At 36.9% G+C, this 21,447-nt stretch overlaps 2 protein-coding genes and 1 long non-coding RNA gene across 6 annotated transcripts in view; 2 read left to right on the top strand and 1 right to left on the bottom strand.

The window, feature by feature from the left end:
• The window catches only part of bmpr1ab (bone morphogenetic protein receptor, type IAb), a 70,253-nt gene extending 68,297 nt beyond the window's left edge, over positions 1–1,956 (top strand). For both annotated transcript variants that reach the window (XM_073917566.1, NM_001004585.2), the window contains 1 exon segment: positions 447–1,956. In XM_073917566.1, coding sequence (XP_073773667.1) covers positions 447–572 — 126 coding nt within the window. In that variant the 3' untranslated portion in view covers positions 573–1,956.
• A 1,929-nt stretch (positions 1,957–3,885) lies between these two features.
• On the bottom strand, positions 3,886–20,522 carry mmrn2b (multimerin 2b). Of its 3 annotated transcripts, none has more exons than XM_068224779.2 (8): positions 20,162–20,522; positions 13,927–14,049; positions 13,738–13,844; positions 10,893–10,955; positions 7,686–7,787; positions 6,624–7,042; positions 4,881–6,372; positions 3,886–4,542 (listed from the first exon to the last, which is right to left on the bottom strand). In XM_068224779.2, the coding sequence occupies exons 1-8, from the start codon at positions 20,407–20,409 to the stop codon at positions 4,124–4,126; spliced, it is 2,973 nt and encodes a 990-aa protein (XP_068080880.2). In that variant the 5' UTR covers positions 20,410–20,522; the 3' UTR covers positions 3,886–4,123. The 3 variants fall into 3 exon arrangements, with proteins under 3 accessions (XP_068080880.2, XP_017214016.4, XP_073774593.1); XM_017358527.4 differs by having other exon boundaries at positions 7,686–7,805; positions 20,162–20,428; XM_073918492.1 differs by lacking the exon at positions 7,686–7,787.
• Positions 7,801–21,447, top strand: LOC141376809 (uncharacterized). Its single transcript, XR_012388012.1, has 3 exons — positions 7,801–10,293; positions 13,748–13,892; positions 20,175–21,447. It is a non-coding gene; the product is annotated as an uncharacterized lncRNA (long non-coding RNA).

Raw genomic sequence — 21,447 nt, 5'->3', positions numbered from 1 at the left:
AATTCAGCTCTTTGGATTGACAAGACATAATTGGGTCTGATTGGTAATACTGATAATTAACTATTATTATTGTAAATGTTTGCAACAGGTTTGTTTTTGTGGAAACTCTGACACAGCTTTTTAGGATGCTTTAAATAAGACAAAAAAAAAGTAAAAAATAAATAAATAAATAAATAATAAAATTTAAATCAAGAATAAAAATACTTGAAACAGAAAATTCCCCCGAGATATATTTACAACATATAGCACTGCAAACCATAAATTTGTTCATGCTGACTTTAAAGAGCTTTTCCAAAATATGTCTCACCAATATCTTATCATTTACCTAGAAAAAGCATATTATTATTGTGTTTATCTGCTTATAAATAATCCATTTGCATGATGTTGACAATTGTTTGTAAATATATGGCTAAAACCACTGCTCTCTTGTCTCCATCTCAATGCAGTGCTTACGAGTCATGCTAAAACTTATGTCTGAATGCTGGGCCCACAATCCAGCCTCACGCCTCACAGCTCTTCGTGTCAAGAAATCACTCGCCAAAATGGTTGAATCACAAGACATCAAAATATGAGCAGTACTCGCTCCGCTGCCAGTCTGAAAGAAATCAAGGAGATACATGTGCTCACTTTGTGAATTACTGCTTCAGTTCCTAACCAGACCTATGGGGGCACTGCTGAGCAGAACTTTTACCTCCCCTTCTGGCCATATTTCCTCACCCATGTTGCAGTTATGCTCTTAGTGTCATGTAGCACTCTCTGCTGGACAGTATGTGCCATAACGCATCTATGGGGAACCAAGGACGAAAAGGACAACTTATCTACAGGCATCGGTACTAACATCAGCCCCATCACCACTATGTTTTCTATTTTCAGGAACTCTTATGTTTTAGGAGAGAACTGAAAAGCATATGGTGCTTTCTGTGAAAGCCATGAAATACGATACTTTGGTATGGAGGACTAGCATGATTTGTCATGGGAGCGCAGTAATGGAGCCATTCGGGAGCCAAGGTTTAAGCAAATGACTTGAACAGTGGACATATTTGGGGTGATTTTTGGACTGGACCCCATCCATATTCTTGGGATGTGCTGTGTTGTGGTTAACAACACAAAATGGACACTGCATTTGAGCGATGTGTTGTAGTGGCCACCGAATTGCAGCTCAATTGAAATCAAACGACCCATATTATCATATATATGTATAAAACAAACGAACAAACAAAAGCTTCCCTTTAGCTACATATTGATATTTAAATTTAATAGGCTTTTTGAAGACTTATTCCTTCAGTTGATTACATTCTGAGCAACAATTCATTAGATCTGTCTGAACGAAGAGGTTTTCTAGTGGAACCCTTCCCATTTTTTGAAGACTAGAAATGCATTCACCGATTATATACAGAAAGTTCATGACTGATGTGATCATAACTCCAGCTCTGGCCGAAGTGTTGAAGTACCACCAGTCAAATATTGCCAACACTGCAGCTGTAAAAGATCTGTTAATCTAGAAGATATGGTGACTTTCAATCTTTTGGAGTGGCAGATCTGACCCGGCTTATTGCAGATGTGTCGGTGCAAATGGATGCCCACTGCTCCCAAATGCCTCGTAACCATTGTGTTATTTTATCCAATCGCCTTCAAGTCAGTCCCAGTATATCACATCTGATTTGCCCGTTTCAGATTGGATTGCTGTTTGCATTGCCTCATTTAAACAGTTTTGCGTTGAATCTAATGTTGTGACGCTTGGGAATTATATGACTCATAAATGTCTAATGTGATAGAATAATGCATGTGCTATTTATTCATGTCATGTCATATAGTATGAATTATTGTGGTAAGATACTTTTACTTGCAGGACTAATAACACTGTTCTTGCAACTCGAGAGCAGCTGGACCTTACAAATAATAGTACATTTAAAATAAAACATTTAACGACTTTCTAATAAAGTGTAAATTATCGTATTTGGCGTTGACCCAGTATGTAAAACTTCCTTTTATATGGAATTTGCTAAAAAATTAGAACATTGTGGCCTTTTTTCCTCATAAGAGCTTAGCAATAGTCAGAAAACAAGTGGATGAATCATGGAAGAGCATTTAAAGGGGTGGTCCAGAGTTTATTTTTAAGACTTGGTTGTGTTTATAAGATGCAAAACAATATGTGCTTATGCTTCATTTGTAGAAAATCATGTTTTTTTTTTCATATATCTTATTTTGATTATATACAGCTACTCAGCTAACATAAAAATGACTGTCATATTTCCTAGTTCCTTCGAAAGGCCATCAAGAGGCTCTGATTGGTCAGATAACATAATGTTCTGTGATTCCTGGATAGGCTTCTTGTCACTAGGAAAAGCAACACGCCTCTACAAGCATGTGGTTTTGTGCTGTGTAAACACTGTCAGTCAGAGTAGCTGTTAGCCATATCAGTTTGAGCCTGAATCAGACAGAAAATAAAGAGGACACAGCTGAACATTATGCCTGCTCTCTGAAATAAAATCTTACAAGTGTCTTTCACATATATCCCAGAATAAGCCTGTGTAAGTAATATGAAACGTTTACATATCTTTTGCGTGTTTGTTATTTGAGATGTAGGACAAACGGAAAGTGGCCACATAGAGAGACACTGCAGCACTGGTGGAGATTGTTTGCGTTTACAGGGATTTGATGGATAAATATGAATTTGTAGCTAAATTGTTAGCATAAACCCATTGTTTACATCCTTGTTTATGTCCTTAATACAACATACCGTTAATGCTAGAAACTATGTATGTAATTAATAAATTTTAACAAATAAAAACACTTACAGGTTGTGGCTCACAATCCACAGCTTTGTCTTTGACGGTTGGAGCTGCTCCTTCTTTGAGGAGTTTTTAGCCGAATCCAGCACTGAACTGGGAGATATTCTGGAAGCTGTCCTTTGTCAAGTGCTAGTTATATATATTTTTTATAGTTCTCTGGAGAGCACTCTTTGTGTCATGTCCTTTGGAAGCCCAAATACAGAAACAGAAGAAGCTCTGTGAAAATAGCAGTATTTAGACTGCATTTTAGCTTTCTCTGCTATAAAATTACAACGCCTCTGGCCATGCCCCTTCGCTGCACAGGTATATGCACATGGTGAATGCATGTAACCTAAAGCGTTTGTGGTCTCACTAGCCCGAATGTACTTATTTTTTATTGTTTTGTAGTCCCCAAACTTTGCTAAGCTAACTCTGTAAAGTCCAATGTCTCCCTTTGCATTGAACTTTGAGCGTATTACATCCAGAGATGTTGTTTATGTTCACACAGCTACATTTAATATGATATCATAGTGGACCACCCCTTTAAGCCACAGTTTGTTTGTTTTACTTCCTGAAAAAGAGATACATCTCTTTGCTTGTGCATCTTTTCTCATTGGTCAGGCTGCATTTCTATGCCTGTTTCATGCTCATTCTGTCCATTGCAATCCTACCAGGAATACTGTAAAATCCCTCTTGAAATTGAATTAAGCTCATTTGTCTAAGTAAAAGACTACACAATGTTTTTGTCAGAGTTGTTTAATATGTAAGAACATCTGTAAAATGGCCTGAATAATATGATTTTTTTTTGTATTGTGCACAACATCTGGTTTTAAGAGAGGTGCCTTATGTTTACCAGGAAAATCTGTTCTGTACACAGAATTAGTCCAATGTATAAATTTTTAAGTAAAATTACCTTATTTTAGTACACAATTATGTTTTTTTCTTGACTAAATAATTCATTAGATGTGGTCATTTGAAATTAGGCATGGGTCATTTTAAGATTGTTACCGTTGTAACTAAAAGATACTGTAGATATACCACGCTCTACCTTGAAAACAGTTTTCATCTCATGCCTAGTTGAAATCCACTTTTGTGTGTACAAATGTGCTCTATTAGTATTGGTACCTTTTGTTTATTCATCACAACTTATTTTTACACTGTGATCCTTACCTTAATAGATCCTCCACATTTTAAAAACCTAGTTGTTTATGAATGTTCCTCAGGATCACTCCATAACTATTTACAAAACATTTCAATTATCGCTGGCACCTTTAAGAAGAGGATACATGCATACAAATTACAGCATGTCTGGCAGTTACGCACGATGTGCTCAGTCTCTCACCCTGTTCTCATCACAACATGTCCTTGTGCTCTGTAATGAAGAGCAGTAGTCCAGACAGTGTGTTGTCCCCAGGCTGTGCTTTTCGTAATGATCCGTGCGTCAATTCTAAAGTAACCGTCTCCCCCCGTCGCAGCTCCAGCAGAGATGCTCGGCTCACCGGCCCCATTTTTTCTCCATGTTCCTGTTTGAAGGTGGCTATTGGAACGCCACTGCGGTTCAGTACAGCCAATGAAAGGCCTCTCTCAAAGTCTAAGGTCACTAAAAAGAGATAAAGTCCGGTCTCAGGGGCCTGGAACACTCCTGATGTAGGTTTAAACATACCACCATAGTTCAGAAGAATGTTTTTAGATGTGAGTTCCGCATTTGGCTTCTTTATGTCATCCAGGTTTGTGACGAACACCACTGGGGATTGTGGGAACCATGCTTGTTCTAAAAAGATAAGATTTGTTTTTATGTGAACATTTTCTGTTAAAGTAAAATCTGCTTTGTCATGATGTAGTACTAGTGTTTTCCACTGAGGGGCAGTGTTGTTTTATTAACACCAGGGATATCAAACTCAGTTCTTTGAGGGCCACAGCTCAGCAGTTTAACTTTAACCATAATTAAACACTTCTGATCAAGCTAATTGTGTCCTTCAGGGTTGTTTGAAACATACCGGTAAGTGTTGAAGCAGGACATTCCTGATATTCACTATGTGGGTCTTTTGGTACTAAACAATGTTAAAAACTAAGGTCAAATTAACTAACTGTATTAAACGGATCTCTTACCTGTTTGGCTGTATCTTTTGCTGCGTCCACTGGTATTCCTTTCTTCATTTCTCATATGGTCTGCTTGCTTTTGGTCGCCCCTTCTTCTCTTTCCTTCTTTCCTTCTTACCATCCTCCAAACCTCATCTAGGTTCAGGCTTCTAGTTGAGCTAGCTAGTTCTTCTGTTTTACTGAACAGTTTTCCAAAAAGTCTCAAATGATCCTCTTGGCTTTGGCGTAAGGATGCTATTTCCTCCTGCAATTCCAAAACAGATCCACCAGGTGGCTCAGTGCTGTTTCCACAGCGCTCTTCCAACATGGATATTCTATTTGCTAATTGTTCCACCTCTTTTCCCAAACTCCAGAAGTCACTAACAGAGTAATCCACATCATCCTCTGCATTCGAAGGGTCTGCTGAAGAGGTTTGGTAACCTTCTGTGCCTTTCATCTGTTGTTTCATCCCAGGCTTTTCTGAATATGGAACTGGATCATCACTATTCATCTCATCTCCATCAGGATGCTTTCTCCGAAGTGAAGTCAGGCTCCGATCATGTGTTTCAATCTTTTGCTGCATCATTTGAATTGTCTGTAAAAGATCTGGAAGACTGAGATCCTTCTGTCGGCTTTGCGACCAGTGTGTGAATTCCAAGACTTCTTCTCCAAGTAGGACTTCCAGGACTTCAGAGTGGCGTACAGCATCATTCAGGAGGGAAGAGAAGGCGGCAGATAGGCCTTGAATTTCAGCGGACTGTTCCCCGTCTTGCTCTCTCAGGCCTTGAATCTCAAGCTTGCTGTCCAGAAGTGAATCCTGTAGCTGTAAAATGCTGTCTTGAAGGCTCCTGCTTCTTCCCTGCTCAAAGGCCAATGATTCCTTCATATTCAGCAGGCCGTGCTGAAGATCTTCCATTTCAGTAGCCTCATTCCTTTCTAAATCAGCCTCCTCAAGTGCAAGACTATTCTGTCTCGCTAGTTGGGTAACATTATCCACCTCCTTCTCCAACCTAACAAGGGAACTGTTAATTACTTTACAGCTACAGGTCTGCTCAGCAGTGACTGAATCATTTCTTTGTAGTAGATTGTAGATGTTCACCAGATCAAGCTCAATTTCTCTTAACTGACCCTCATGTGCACTTACGTTAGCTGTAAGCTCACCTAGGCTATTGACCACCTTGATGTGGGTAGCTTCTAATTCCAAACCTGTCTCCGCAAAATGGACTTGAGTGCGTTGTTTGACCTCCTCTAAACTATTTCCTAGTTTCACTTGGTCTCTTTTCAGATCCTGGACGACTCTAGAAGAGTCTTTCAAAGCCTCTGACAAGCTGCTGAGCTGAACAGAGTTACTTTGTGCCTTCTCATCTATTCGAGTGATGGCCTCCCACGCTCCTGATGCCTGTGTTGGCTGGCCTTCCATCAGATTGACAAATTTATCACGCTCTCTCTGCAGTGCCCCTTCCAGCTTTTTTTGGCCAGATCTCACTTCCACAACCAAATCAGTAAGAGATTGAAGATTGATCTGTTGGTGTAACACAAATCATGAGTTATGCACACCTTTTGATGTGTTTAAAACAAGGGTTCTCAACCCTGGCCATTGAGATCCTCATTCATGCAGAGTTAGCTCGAACCCTAATTAAACAGGATTACTAGAAAAAAAAGGTTAGGAGTTAGATTAAGGTTGCAATTGATCTCTACAGGAAAATGAAGAGTCGAGAATGTCTGTGTTAGGACTTTGAGTAGTCATTTAAAGAGTTTAAGTGATTGACTGACCTGTGATTCCTGACTCTGACTGATCTGCTCATCCAACTCTTCCTTAATTTTCGTTAGGTTGTGTTTCAGCAGTTCTTTTTGAGTCTGAAAGGTCCTCTCCATCTGATCTTTTTGTGCCTCAAGTTGAGTTTTTATTTGGCTGATTTGGAGATGGTTGTATTCTAGTCTGTCTTCAAAAGGTCCACTATGACCTTCACCCCTGCTGATGAACCTGTTGTCTTTCTGTTCCATCCGCAACTGCTGCAAGTCCCGAGACAGAGTGTTCACCTCACTGGACAGATGCTCTAGTGTTTGATTGAAGCTTTCCAGCACTGGTTGAATCTGACTCATCATTGTTGACATTAACTGATGCATTGTCAACAGAATAGATGAATCAAAGATTGGCAGGGGCTTAGAGGCGGAGATCCCTTCTCTGTCCCCTGGAATATCAATAACAAGCCACTCAAATGCTGGAGGAATATAATGTGTGTGTGTCTGATGTTGTGTGGGGGAGATTGTGTCTAGATCAGCACTTTTCACACAGTTACAGAAATAGCTGTGCTCATGCCGGAATGGAGCCCCTAGAGAAAATAATTGTGCCTGGCAGACCCTGCATGAGCTTTTTTCGGTAACTTAATCAAGAATAACCCTTTCCTTACATGCCTCCTACACAAACCCATCTCACCATGCCTGAATATACTAATAACTAATGCGTTTTTGATGGATGTTCCTTCACATGCTGTAATTGCATTGAAAACTGAATGAGCTCTTTGGCTGGATAACTTTTCTTTGAATGAGGCTAGACTCAAGGAGAAGCTATAAACCCCTATCGAAACAGCTATTCCATGACTCATGCTGAGCTTGTGGTTCAGTGATGACTTTTTGCCCTTTTCTCCTCTATCCGCCTGCCCACATCTCTGGGTGATTACATCACATTGGAGGTTGTATATAAGAAAGAGAGGATATCCTCCAGAGGAAGACGTCATTGTTTTAGTCATGCGGTTTAATCTAAAATTTTGGATTATACCTACTGTAATGTGTCAATTTACATGTTTTTCAGCTATGCTTAGGTGTGTATCTTACAATCAGGTCTTTTATTTGGAGAAGAATCATGAATGGGAGTTTCCTGCAGAGGTTTGTCAGCCCAGTTTGCATCTTCCATTAGGTCAGTCTCCGTCTTACCTCCTGAAAAAGTACCACCACCTACAAAGGTTAACCACAGTATTGTAAGTCTGAGTTTTAAATAATAGTCCCACGCATATTCCCCATTTCAGAAGGGTTATTTTAGGGCTTAAGCATATTCATGAACTTAATGTAGAGCATTGCAGAGCTCAAAATACTCTGTTGAAAGTTATAGTAAATGGCCCAAAGTAACAATGTTATGAAACCAAATATTATTTTTACTAATATTATTTTTTGTTTTAATAGCAGGCTTAGAGGTATTTGGCACAAACCTTTACAAAAAGTCTGCCTTTTTGACTTTAAGTACAAAGGTCTATATTTAAACTGTTTTCAGTAAAATTATTATTTTTTTTTTAAAGGATGAGAAGATTGCAGGATACATTTTAAGAGACAAAGACTGTTACAGACCTTTCTGTGCATGGTTATTTTAACAGACTGGGAAAATAATCTAGCATCACAGTAATAGTCTGACAGATATTTTGGATATGTAGGGGAAAAGATCTTGCTGTCCCTCTTAAATCAAAACCTTAATGCGTTTCATTTACACAATGGTATTTTTTACACCTGAAACACCCAAGTATATAAATAAGTTGCACCCTTATCATCTTAATATAAACACGTGACTTTACAAAGTTACAATGCTAACTACTGTCCTGGCATGCATAATATAGCATTTTTATTTATTTTGACAATCACCTGTAAGCTAAATGTAAACGAAGGGACAATTTCACATGCAAGTTTTAAATAATCCGGCTAAGGCTGCTAGAATAATTAGAGCTGCTGGATTTTACAACGTTAATTCATCAAATTCTCCCAAAACACATGTATGTTACTGTTCAACTAAGAGAAGGATAAAATAATAGTTCTAGTAACCTGACCTAATTGAACTTAAACTCTGAAAATTCACTATAAAACTCAATTCACTATAATCTTCTAAAGCTGCTTTGACACAATCCACATTGTAAAAGCACTATACAAATAAAGAGGAGTTAAATTGAATAGTTCTAGTAACCTAATCATTGTGTTTCTTATGTGAATAACACACATCATTTATGTTTTAAAATAATTGTTATTGCCAACTTCATAAACATCAGTGTGTATTTTACAAACCATACATATTATGTTTTGCCACTACTTATGTGTATTTAAATGTATGATTCTCAAAGTAAATGTTATTTGTTTGGAAACCTCTTTTGAAAAAGCCAAATTTGGATAAACTGTGCTGTCTGATTTTAGACCTATTTCTAAGCTACCCTTTTTACCTAGGATTTTGGATTTTGGAGAAAACTTTTTTAACACAATTGCAAAACTTTCTGGAGCTTAACAGTATTCATGAAGTTTTTCAATCAGGTTTTAAGGCATATCATAGAACGGAGTCTGCACTGCTAAGCGTGATGAATGACATTTTGTTATTTAGGGACTCGGGGGTCTGATCCTTATGCTTCTTGACCTTACTGCAGCTTTTGACTATAGACCATGATATCCTTATTCCCTGCCTTGAGAAATTGGTGGGCATTTAGGGCGCTGCTCTTAAATGGTTTAGATCTTATTTGTCAGATAGAAGCTTTTGTGTTAATGTTGGTCAGACCTTTTCATCCTCCACACGCCTGACATGTGGAGTTCTGCAAGGGTCTATTCTTGGACCTATTTTATTTTCTTTTTATATTTTACCTCTAGGATCTATTTTTCGTAAATATGTGGTGGCTTTTCATTTTAATGCTGACGACACTCAGGTTTATGTTCCTTTTAAAAGTAGTGTTAAAAATGGGCTTGACTCCCTTATGAGATGTCTAGTCGAGGTTAAGACCTGGCTTTTGTCAATTTTTTTTTTTTTTATTTCAATGAAGAAAAAACTTGAGCTGGTCTGGTTTGGTGATCCTAACCTTCTGCATTTAGTAGGTTTTGGTGAGCTATCAACTTATCAAAAACCTGTTGTTAGAAACATAGGGTTTTATTTCGATAGTGACCTGAAATTTAACAAACAAGTAAATTCAGTTCTTAAATCCAGTTTTTACCATCTACGACTTGTGGCAAAAGTGAAGTAATTTCTCTCTTTTAATGACCTTGAGAAGGTGATCCATGCTTTGGGAAGACTAGACTATTGCAATTCTCTATATGAGGGTATTAGTCAAAATGCCCTGAATAGATTGTAATTAGTACAAAATGCAGCTGCGAGACATCTGACAGGGACTCGCAAGTATGAGCACATATACCCAGTTCTTTCCTCTTTGGACTAGCTGCCTGTTAGGTCATGGATTGATTTTAAACTATAAATGTTTGTTTTTAAATCCTTAAATGATCTGGCACCACCTTAATTATCAGACCTACTACAAGTGTGTAACCCTGGTAGGTCATTGAGGTATTCTGATCAATTTATTCTTTCTGTACAAAGGTCCCAGTGTAAGTGAAGTGGGGATCAGGCTTTTGCTGTTATCGCCCCAAAACTCTGGAACAGGCTTCCACCCCACATCAGACATGCTCCAACTCTACTGTATCTGTTTTTAAAAAGGTTTGAAACTCCATTTGTTCTTTAGCACTTGTGCCTTTTTAATGTTAAGGGGTTTGCTTTATGTTTTAATTGTTATGTATGTGATGTAGGTTTTGTTTTATTTAGTATTGGTTGTGTTTAGCACTTTGGGCAATGTTGTGTTGTAAAAAATGTGCTATATTAATAAACTAACATAAACAAAACACTGATTTATTGCGATTTATGAAAAGGACCATGCTTTTCGTATTGTAGCTCAGAGCTAGCCATTGTAGGACAGCATATTTGAGTTTAAAAGCTAATGACACAACACACTGAACGTTGTAAATACACCGTTGTTGTGAATTGCTCCAGGGACTTGCCAAGACTGATCACACAGGTGTGATCATATGTTTTAAATGGTTAAACATTATTACTGCTTTTATCGTTCTGGCATAAGTCACTGTTTCTCCAGCTATCCTGAGTGCCAACTGACTCTCCCTTTCCTGTTGATAGACATTCACTGAGCCACAGGCCTGCTTAATATTTCCTCTGTTTGTCAGAAAAGGGTGTTTTAAAAACAAAGGAGCCAAGGTATGAAAGGTTAAAGTTAAAGCCAGCCTTGCCCAAAACAACAAACTTGCCTGAGTTGTCATTGTCATTAACCTCAGACTTTGAAGCTAGCTTCTCATCCTTTGAAGGTTTGTCTGTAAAAAAAAAAAAGATAAAAAGGAAGCAACACATGAGTCGCCAACACTGGATAGGCCACTCTGATATTCCTTTTATAGGGATAGTTCAACCATGAATGAAGTTATGCAGGATGTTTTTTTTTTTTTTTTCAAGCTAAAACTATGGTCCTTGGTTATCAAAAGTCAAGAATTACTGGTGTTTTGAGAGTCTTGAGTCTGGAGCCAAGCTTCCTGTCGTATACTGACACATGCACAAGCCCAAACTCAAACATGATCGAGCAAAGGCTGTTTGTTTATTGTGGAGCGAGAAGATGAGTGTCTTGTATTGTTTATCAAAATGCCACATTTGCATATCTTGAATGTTGCAATCTATGTTAAAGAGCCCCTATTTTGCATTATGAAAGGTCATATTTTGGTTTTGGGGGTCTCCAACAACAGGCTGATATGCATGCAAGTTCAGAAAACACTTTCATTGTCTTATAATACGCAATTATTTTTACCTAATTATCCCAACGACTCCCATATGATTTGTTCAGCGATTCATTTGTTCCCAATCCCCTTCTTTGCGTGAGGCTAATCTGTGCTGATTGGTGTGATGGCCCAGTCAGTTGTGATTGGTCGACTGGGTTCAGCAAGAGACAGAGAGAAACGCCCACCACGGCTATGCACAATGCCTAATGCAGGAATGCAATAAAGCAATGCAGTTAAACACCAGCATATCAGTCCACTCTTAAACCTAACCCCAAGTAATAACAACAACACACATTTATATTAATTCGAGTTCAGGAACGCATTTAAATCGGTACAGGAAAAAGCACCTTTTGCTTTTCAACGTGGTTATGGACATGATATGTGAACAGCCCCATAGAGATTTTCCCTGAAAGATACATTACAAGCAGTGGTCTATAACAGGTATGTGATTATAAGTTGCACGGAGCGATTACAAATTACAACACTCTTAAATGCATATTTTGCAAACTACAGAAAACAAGGCAACAATTTTAATTACACTTACTGTACATGTTATGATCTGGATGGAGGAAGAAACTGGTCCATGTGAACTGTAACAGCTACTCACAATGTCTCTGTCAAAGTTTGATAAAGTCCCATAAATATTGTCTATGCGGCCCCTTCCTTTAATAGCAAATGTCTGACTAGTTCTGCATTGCAGTGTAGGTTATTGTATCAATCATCAAGTAAATGACAGGAGCAAACACAGCACATGGTTGGCTTTACTGTGGCATTGTTGTGAAAATGAACTTTAACTCAGGTGCGTTCAGGTTTTACCAGAACCAGGACTTCATATTTGATGATGTATCATATCGACGTTGACGTGCTCAAGCTAAAGATCTGAATCCAAACTGATTCATTTATTCAGAGTCGACTGTTTCTTTAAAGAATCAATAGTTTTAAACAAGGTGCACTTTCAGATTTAAACCTCAGCTGGATGTTTTCTCTTAGAGCTGTGTTTCACACTGCATGAAAGGTCATTTTCAAAAACCCATAGGGCTGTAAATGGTTGTAAACAAACAGCGTTATTATGCAACAAAGCTTGTTTGTAAAGATTGTTTGCTGGGGCTGTGGATTAAAGGTAATAATGTTGTAAATAATTTTCATTTTTTTCCCCATTCCGATTATTTTGCCTTCTAACACCTTAACGGCACGTTTTAATTTAGTTTTTCATGTATGTTTTTTCTTTATCTTTGTAAAGTTCCAGTAGCAACTGGCATTTTATGAATTGCCAAGGACCAAAGTTTCAGATAAAAATCCTCTGTTATGTTCTTCACATGTCATTGATGGGTACTAAATATACCAGGTTATGATGCTTTATGATCAGTATCAGCTTTAATTATTATCTATGTTTTAACAACAGAGGCTCATTCTGAAAACGTCCCCCTATATACATTTCTGGAAGTCGCAAATTATGTAGTTAGAGCTATGTATGGCTGCATTTCGTCTTTTAAACAAACGCTACGGGTGGGATGATGCCATTCCTTTTCTCGCTTACATGCATTAAGGGCCCAGGCCCGTTTCCCCCGATCTGTTGAGAAGTGTGAGTGCGCTGAATTGGGCTCAGGCACGATTCACTTGGCCGGCCCTGGCCCGGTTGGAAGAGGTGTCTGAGCACGGTTTACTTTTTGTGTGAGTGCAAAGTGCGCCAAAGTCCGAAACTGAAAGCAAGATGTGACTTTTAAGGGACTGTTTCATATGCATTTATTAATCATTCTTACTGTAAAGTGAACGCAAACTGCCGTAGTTTATTAAAGGCTTTCCTGCTGTTACCAGTTTGTCCGGTAGCTCGAAATGTACGTCGGCGGACTTAAAGTGAAGTTGATTGCAACGATAGGGTTCGGGTCCAGTGAAAAACTGTTCCAGAAAGCAGGTAAGATGAAAACGGAAGCCAAAAAACAAAACAAACAAGTAAATAACAGGGTAAAAATGTGGTCAAATCTGAAATTGTGGTAAAAATCAAGGGCCTTGTCTTTTTTCTTAAATTACTTTTCAATCATTCGATTAGTCGGTCCGTCAGTAAGTTTGTTAACTGCGGTATCTGGTGGATTAACGTGTGAGGAGCAGGCACGATTGGCACTTGCAAGAGAAATTTGAGATCTCAAAAAACATACACACCGGCATCTGGCAGATTCGCAATAACAAAAACTGCGAAAAAAAACGTAGCTCCTGGGACGTATTTTGCTCTCTCCAGAAATGTATATGGGGTATGTCTTAAGAATTAGCCTGGGTTGCTTTAAAAGTGTTGAAATTACATCTAAAGTGAACTATTATCCAGATGTATTGTTACCTTTTTCCAGGCAGTTGTGTCCACTGTAGCCTGGGCAACAATTCCAGTGAATAGAAGAGAGGGTTGTATGCTTCTGCTTGTACGCTGGCCGTAAGGACTGCTTATACCTGATCATCATCATCATCATGATCATCATCATCACATCTTTAAAAAATGTAAGTACTAAGGCTGTTTATGAGAGTGACTCACATGAGGACTTGACAGTCAGGAGCTCCTCCAGGACAGGGGTTCATTGACTTTACTGTTTGAGTCTCTGTAGCACAGAGTACTGCTGTGGTGACCACACGGTGATTCACATACGCACACCAGTTTCTGATGGGAGAGACGAGGTTTGGGTTAATGTGAAGAAAAAAAAGAAGGAAAAGTAAAAGATGAGAGCAGAGATCACAGGCGATTGCTGACTGATGAAGATACACGCTCTTGTTTTCCTGTTGTACCCTTTCCAACATGCTCTAGGCAAGATATTATCATTGAGCAAGAGGTTTTATATGTCGTTCTATTGGCACGTTCGTTGCATTTGTTTTTTGCTTTCTGTTGTATCGGAGAAGATCTGATGAATCCACATTGATTACAATGTTTACACATCTTTAATCTTATTTTGGCAAGTCTGTGCTTTTCTGTGGTGTAGTATTTCATAAACATGCACAAAATATATTCTGCAAAATTGACCTAGTTTGTGAGTCTGTTGCATCCTGTCAAACACTGGACAAGTATGTTTAAAAAGGTGACGACTGTTCTCAATTGCATGTTGTGTAATAGTCTCATTTCCCAACACTGACAATAGCCGATGACGTATAAACTGTCACACTGGTTTAGAGGACAGTTCAGAGTATTGTTCTCATTAGGATCATTATACCAGACCTCAAATACATGAATGGGGTTATGACTGTCTGGCTAGGTTCACTGTTTGTTCAGATTCACTGCTTGGTCTTGTAAAGCTTATGGAACAGTTTATTCCCCCCAGATGACTTTTAGCATCTGTGCACATGGGATTTGGTCTTGTTTATTTTCTGGAAATGGGACACAAATGCATTGCTCTGCCTTTTTATTTCCGACATTATTTCCCACAGTTCTGAATACATACAGTCTTATGCAAAAATTTGGGCAACCCTCTGTCGCTGCATGGTTGTGAGCTCTATCTTTATAAAAGAAGATCACAGTAGAATGCCATTCAGTTTGTAGAGAAAGGTAATGAGCTATTTTTTAGACAGAACTATGTAGCGTAGCTGTATGCGATTAGTGAAAATAAATTGTAACTGTGTTCAATCTCTTTTGTGTGGATTTCAAAACTTGTATTCACTTAATGCTGATTGATTACAACACAAAATTTATTTGAGTGGTTCAGTGAACCCTAACAATTCTAACACAGGTGCAACCAGTCATGAAAAAGGATACCTTAGACAGCTGATTGCTAGTTGTGCTTCTCCTTATTGTGAACCTAAATGCAGCAACATGGGAACCTCAAAAGAACTTCCTAATGGCCTAAATATTTGGATATTTCATTAACATGAATTAGTAGAAGAATGCAGAAAGCTATCAAAAGGTATAAAGGCTATATTTCAACAGTCAGGAATATAGTAATAAAATGGAAGACCACAGGAGCAGTTGTTGTGAAGGAAAAATGTGCTAGACCAGGGATTCTTAACTGGTGGGCTGCAGCCCACTAGTGGGACTAAGCGAGCTTGCAGGTGGGCTGCAGGATTAAAATTAACTCTCACTATTATCCTATAATTTTTGGATTTCATTATCAATATGCTGTATTAAAATGATCTAAGTAATGCATTATTCTCCTCTTCCCTGATTGAGTACTTACTCAACACAAAAACAGTCTGTTCGTTCACAAACTATGCGTGAAGTGGAACTGAAAGTCTCTCTTTGTGTATTTTTGTGTAAACTATTTCATATATCCACATAGTTGTCCAAATTAATGTCCTGTGTGTGTTATATAACGGATGTGCGCTCATACAGGAGGATCTAGCGAGGCTCAGAGGTGTTTCTGCCATAGAATGTAAAATAAACTCTCATATGAGCTTCAGACGCGCTCTGGCGGAACTAATTACGGTCCCAGTCAGCGATCTCCAAGTAATATTCAGCTGCAAACTCAACCACAATCAGATCGACGAATTTCAACAGATTTAGGGTGTTTTACTGTATTTTACAACTAAATATATATTTCATATAAAATGATAAAATTCTATATATTTTTTATAAAATACTGATTATAGGAATGCAGCAACAAAAATATGAATTAAAAGTGAAGAATTTCTTAAATTCATTTATTTATTTTTCATGTTTTGTGTAAATTAAAAATAATTGATTTGAACAAATACACAATTACACAAAAACTTATTACCACAAAATAATAATATTAATCAATAATAGAAGACACAACAAATGTATTTTATATTATTATCATCATTATTATTATTATTTTAATACATAAAGGTTTAAATGAGCATTTCATACATACATTTTAGAGAAAAGTAATAAATGTTGAGAACCCCTGTGCTAGACCAAGAAAAATATCTGAAAGCCATTAGAATGGTCACAGACAAAAAGAACACCTCCAAAGAGCTCCCAGAACATCTTGCTGCTTATAATGTACATCATTCCACACTCTTTACAAAGCTCAATGGAATGTTGAATATTTATTTTTATTTATTTATTTATTTTTTATTTTTTTTGAGAACTTTGGGAAATTAAGTTAGAACTGCGAGACAAACTAGAAGAATACATTTCAAATCTAAGAGAGGGGGGTGATATATACATATATATATATATATATATATATATATATATATATATATATATATATATATATATATATATATATATATATATATATATATATATAAATATATATATATATATATATATATATATATATCATAGCTTTTTTTTTCCTTTTTCAAGTTTTACAACCATTTCTTTTCTTAATTTTCTGAATTGTAATGATTTGTTATACACTGGTTTGGTAAAACTTTAAAGTTGTGCTAGTTAATGTTAGTTAAGAGCAATCAATAAACAATAGATTTATTACAGTATTTCTTCACGTTATTTAACGTGAATACTAACAGTTCTTGTTAACTCATGGTGCGCTAACTAATGTTAACAAGCAACAAGTTGGATGTTAATCATGCATTAGTAACTAGAATTAATAATTAGTGTACAAGATTTGTTCATAATTAGTTCATGTTTGTAAATACATTACCTAATAAAACCTCATTGTAAAGTGTGATCACTAGTTTTTGCATACTACAGTTTCAACTAGCAGGGATTCTGCAGGTCTTGGTGCTTCTGGAAGATCGTGGAATTTTAAAAAGGCTATTTCAGACATTAAAAGTCAAGAGGATTTCATTTTTTATCCATTGAACATCAAGGGGTTTTGTTTGTCTATTTTTATTTATTACTCACTGAAATTATATCACTGAAATTCACTGGATTTACAAAGTGGTTGTAAACAATACATGGGCTGAATTTAAGACACATTAAATTTAGCAATGCTCAACATTCAAATTTGTGTTTAAATTCAGCTTGAATCATCAGCAATGAACCATTTTTTAGTGCCATTGTAATTTTAAAGATTAATTTCTTAGGCTGTCTCACTATTCTGACTCTATTTGTAAAATAGTTTGTGAAAGTAAACGCTGTTTAACCTAAATCACATCTTCATTCAGTTCTAGCTGTATAAAATGAGAGAACACTTCCTGTATGAACTCATGCTTTTTCAATTGACCTTCCTTTGTGCATCCGCTACAGCAGAAACAAAGAGATGAGATAAAAGTAGGCTGTTCTGTTTCCTCTCGTTGCCACCTTCAACCAAAGTCCCCTTTGTCCAGTAAAACATCAGCCCCTATTCAGCCCCTAATTCAGTCATTCTAGCCCTGTCTGCCGCTTTATAACTTTATCAATAATCTGTCTCCATCTACCCACATCTGAACATCCTTCATCAGACCACCTCTCTTTCATCTCGGCCTCTCTTTATCTCTCTTTTATTTTCTTTTAAACACCTAAACACTTAGGGCTAGCGCTCCTCTTGTGTCTTTTCTGGACACAGCTGTTGTAGTCTTTTGTTCTGGTCCAGACTAAAAGGTATACATCCCATTTTAAAAACTGCTGTTATGTGAGCATCTAAATTCTCTTTCACTAAATCTTATTCTCCAGAAAGAAGTAGAAAGCTTTCAAAGAGACTTACTGTGTTACCAAGACTGAAATATCAGCTAAAACATTTAAAGAGAGCTGACTATAAAGATATAAATATACATGAAAAGACCAATCCTATACATTCAGTACAGGCCTCTTCATCAGTGTGTGTTTCTTCACTGTGTCAGTCACTGTAATACTTTCCCAGCATTTGTTTAGAGATTAGATCACTGAAGCCCAAACTTGTAAGATTACTGTAATCAAGCCTCTCAGGCAAATTCATTTGTTTTTGTTTTGGTTTCCCTCCCTAAATATAGGGAAAGAAAGCACTGACTTATTTAATATAACACTAATGAAATCAAGACTTTGTGGAATAGATGTGTACAGTCTGATGGATACTGTATGTGGTTCCAATGTATAAGAAAATGAGAAACACCATGGGCACATGATGGAATTAGTTTCTTTTGGTCTTGAAGACTTTAAACTTTTGACTTTTTGTAGAGAAATAGAAATGAATGTGGTTTAATTTTTATTATTTTTTAATGCATGTCAATGTAAAGCATCATTGATAATGGATACATTTTATTGTTACTTGTTTAAATGGATTTGTTTGGCCAAATAACATGGGAAATGCAGTCAACTACTGTCGATCAAACATTAGAATATGTTTGGGAAAGCATTGCAAGATTGAGACTAATCTTAAAAGGCTGAAATTTAAGTGTTTTTTTAAAGCCTCTTATTCTCACCAAAGCTGCCATTTTTTTTATAATAATAATACATTTAAATTGATATTACAATTTTTTAGAATTTTATTTAAAATACTTGTTTTCTATATTAACACAGTGCTCAGCATAATTGAGTACACCCCATTTTAAAAATTAATATTTTTTTTCCATTTCTCAGGGAATATAGACAATGTATTTTGGTGCATTTTAACAAAACAGATATATTAAACGGATATATTTATTAAAATAATAGTTTAGTCACCAAACATATTTAGAAATCGAAAGACAATACAATTAAAATCAAGCTAAATATTGCAAAATGAAATTACAACCTACAAAATTTCAGCTATTTTTTTCTTTTGATTTTTCCTCTTCTTTTTTTTTTGTTTGTATTTAATATTTTTCTATAACATTTTTGTGTACTAGTTTTTGAAATGTTATCGTAAGTTATTTGTTAGATAAGCTCCAGATTTGGCTTCAGTACTGACTAATCTAATGTGTATGCACAAATGTAATATTTTATAGCTTCCTATTAAAAAAATATGAATTTAAAAGGGGGTGTACTTGTATATGCTATTCACTGTATTATAAAATGTGATGTGATTAGAATGTGATTAATACTTGTATACTTTAAGCATCATTGCTCCAGTTTTCTGCATTTCATGATCCTTCAGAAATCATTTGTGTATGTTGAATTATTTATTATAAAAAACATTAATGCTGCTTAAAATAGTTGTGGAAAACTTAATTTTAGTCTAATTTGGTCTCCTTTTTTAAGGGTTGTATGACTGAAAGTCCAAGGTGAAGTCCAGCATCATATTTACAGTCGGTAAATTTCCTCAGATTAATGTGTCTATTTAAAAACAATAGTACTTTAACTTTTTTTTAAACAATAGTATAACAATAGACTATTATTTCAGAACTTTTAACTTACCATTCTACAATGTGGAATATGTTAATAATAAGGAGCAGGCATGTCCAGACTTCTCACTAGTCCCATAAAAGTTCAACAAGTGATGGCTTTAAAAATTTGTTGACCTATGACCTTGCAACTTGTCTGAACAGATATATTACACATTACTTACAATTATATTACACACATAAAAATAAAGGTCTCAAAAACAAATGCTCATTATTGGCATTGATAGTTCAACAAAGAAACTTTAGCATCCACAGAAATCAAAAAAAGCTTAAAGGGGCTAATAATTTTTACCTTAAAAGGGTTTTTAAAAAATTAAAACTGCTTTTATTCTAGCCAAAATAAAAATAAAAAACTTTTTTCAGAAGAAATATATAGCAGACATACTGTGAAAAATCCCTTGCTCTGTTAAACATCATTTGATAATAATAATAATTCTTTAACAGTACCTTACAATATAAGAAACAAAATGGTAAATAATACTTTAAGAATGTGGTATCACTGCAAAAACTTTATTTTCAGGAGTGTAACTAATGTATCTTTCCCATTTATCCATCATATTGAACTTCATATTGTAACTAAGTTTTCTTCAAACTAAGTGCAACTAATTTGAATGATGTATGCCTGTTTGACTCACCCTCTTCGTGTAGGTGGATGGACAGTCTCTCTCAAAGCCGCTGAGTCTTGAGCTGTGCCAGCTGGAGGCATCGGGATGCCCTGATGTGACTGTTCCATAAGGTGAGCCGTCTCAATAGTGCCAGTTGGTTTTCCTAAATTCCCTACAGCCTCCTCTTCCTCCACGTCAGGGTCCCGGGCCCTCACCTCACTGTGGCAGCTCAGAGAATTCAGCACAGCCAACAGCAGCAGAGGCAGAGTCTGGGCCATCCTGCTTTTCAGAGGTACTGAATATGTTCCTCCGGGTGGCAGTTTTAAAAGTAGCCTTAAACAATCCTGGAAACTCCCCACCCCTCTCTCCTTCTCTCTCTCTCTCTCTGTCTGTCTGTTTAAAGCAGCCGGTATCCAGCATGTCTTTCTCCCCACCCTCTCAGTTCCCACTCCCCCTCGCACTCATTCCCTTCTCCTCCTTGACAGTATCAACACCCTCCAACAATAGGAGGAAATCTGACGCTTACTAACAACCATAAATCCATGTTTTGCTCTGCTTGCAAACTTACAGCACACTTCCACAAACAAACTCACACACTGAAGATCCTAGTTTGCAATAAAAAGGTAGCTGTAAAATAAACAAACATAAGAATGTACAACTGCATTTGTTATATTCTACGCCAGCCCAATCTTATGAGGAAATGTAACTATTTGACATACTGTCGGAAAAATGGCTGATTGTGCGAATCATTCATTCATTCATTCATTCATTTTCTTGTCGGCTTAGTCCATTTATTAATCTGGGGTCACCACAGTAGAATGAACCGCCAACTTATCCAGCCTGTTTTTACGCAGCGGATGCCCTTCCAGCCGAAACCCATCTCTGGGAAACATCCACACACACTCACACACACTAATACACTACGGACAACTTAGCCTACCCAATTCACTTGTATCGCATGTCTTTGGACTGTGGGGGAAACAGGAGCACCCGGAGGAAACCCACGCGAATGCAGGGAGAACATGCAAACTCCACACAGAAACGCCAACTAAGCCGAGGTTCGAACCAGCGACCTTCTTGCTGTGAGGTGACATCACTACCTACTGCGTCACTGCATTGCCTTGTGCAAATCAATATGATTTTATTCACAAGAAGATGTGCCACCAAACCCCACCCCCCATTTGTGGATAAGCAAATCATAATAAAATGATTATAAATAGGGCTGTCCCAATCAGGTTTTTTTTGCCCTTGAGTCAGTCATTTAATTTTAAGCATCCACCAATACTGAAACCCGATCCGATACTTCTATAATTCAT

This window comes from Danio rerio, chromosome 12, assembly GCF_049306965.1.
Source record: "Danio rerio strain Tuebingen ecotype United States chromosome 12, GRCz12tu, whole genome shotgun sequence".
Classification (NCBI taxonomy): Eukaryota; Metazoa; Chordata; class Actinopteri; order Cypriniformes; family Danionidae; genus Danio; species Danio rerio.
This window is presented reverse-complemented; position numbering and strand designations above follow the sequence as displayed.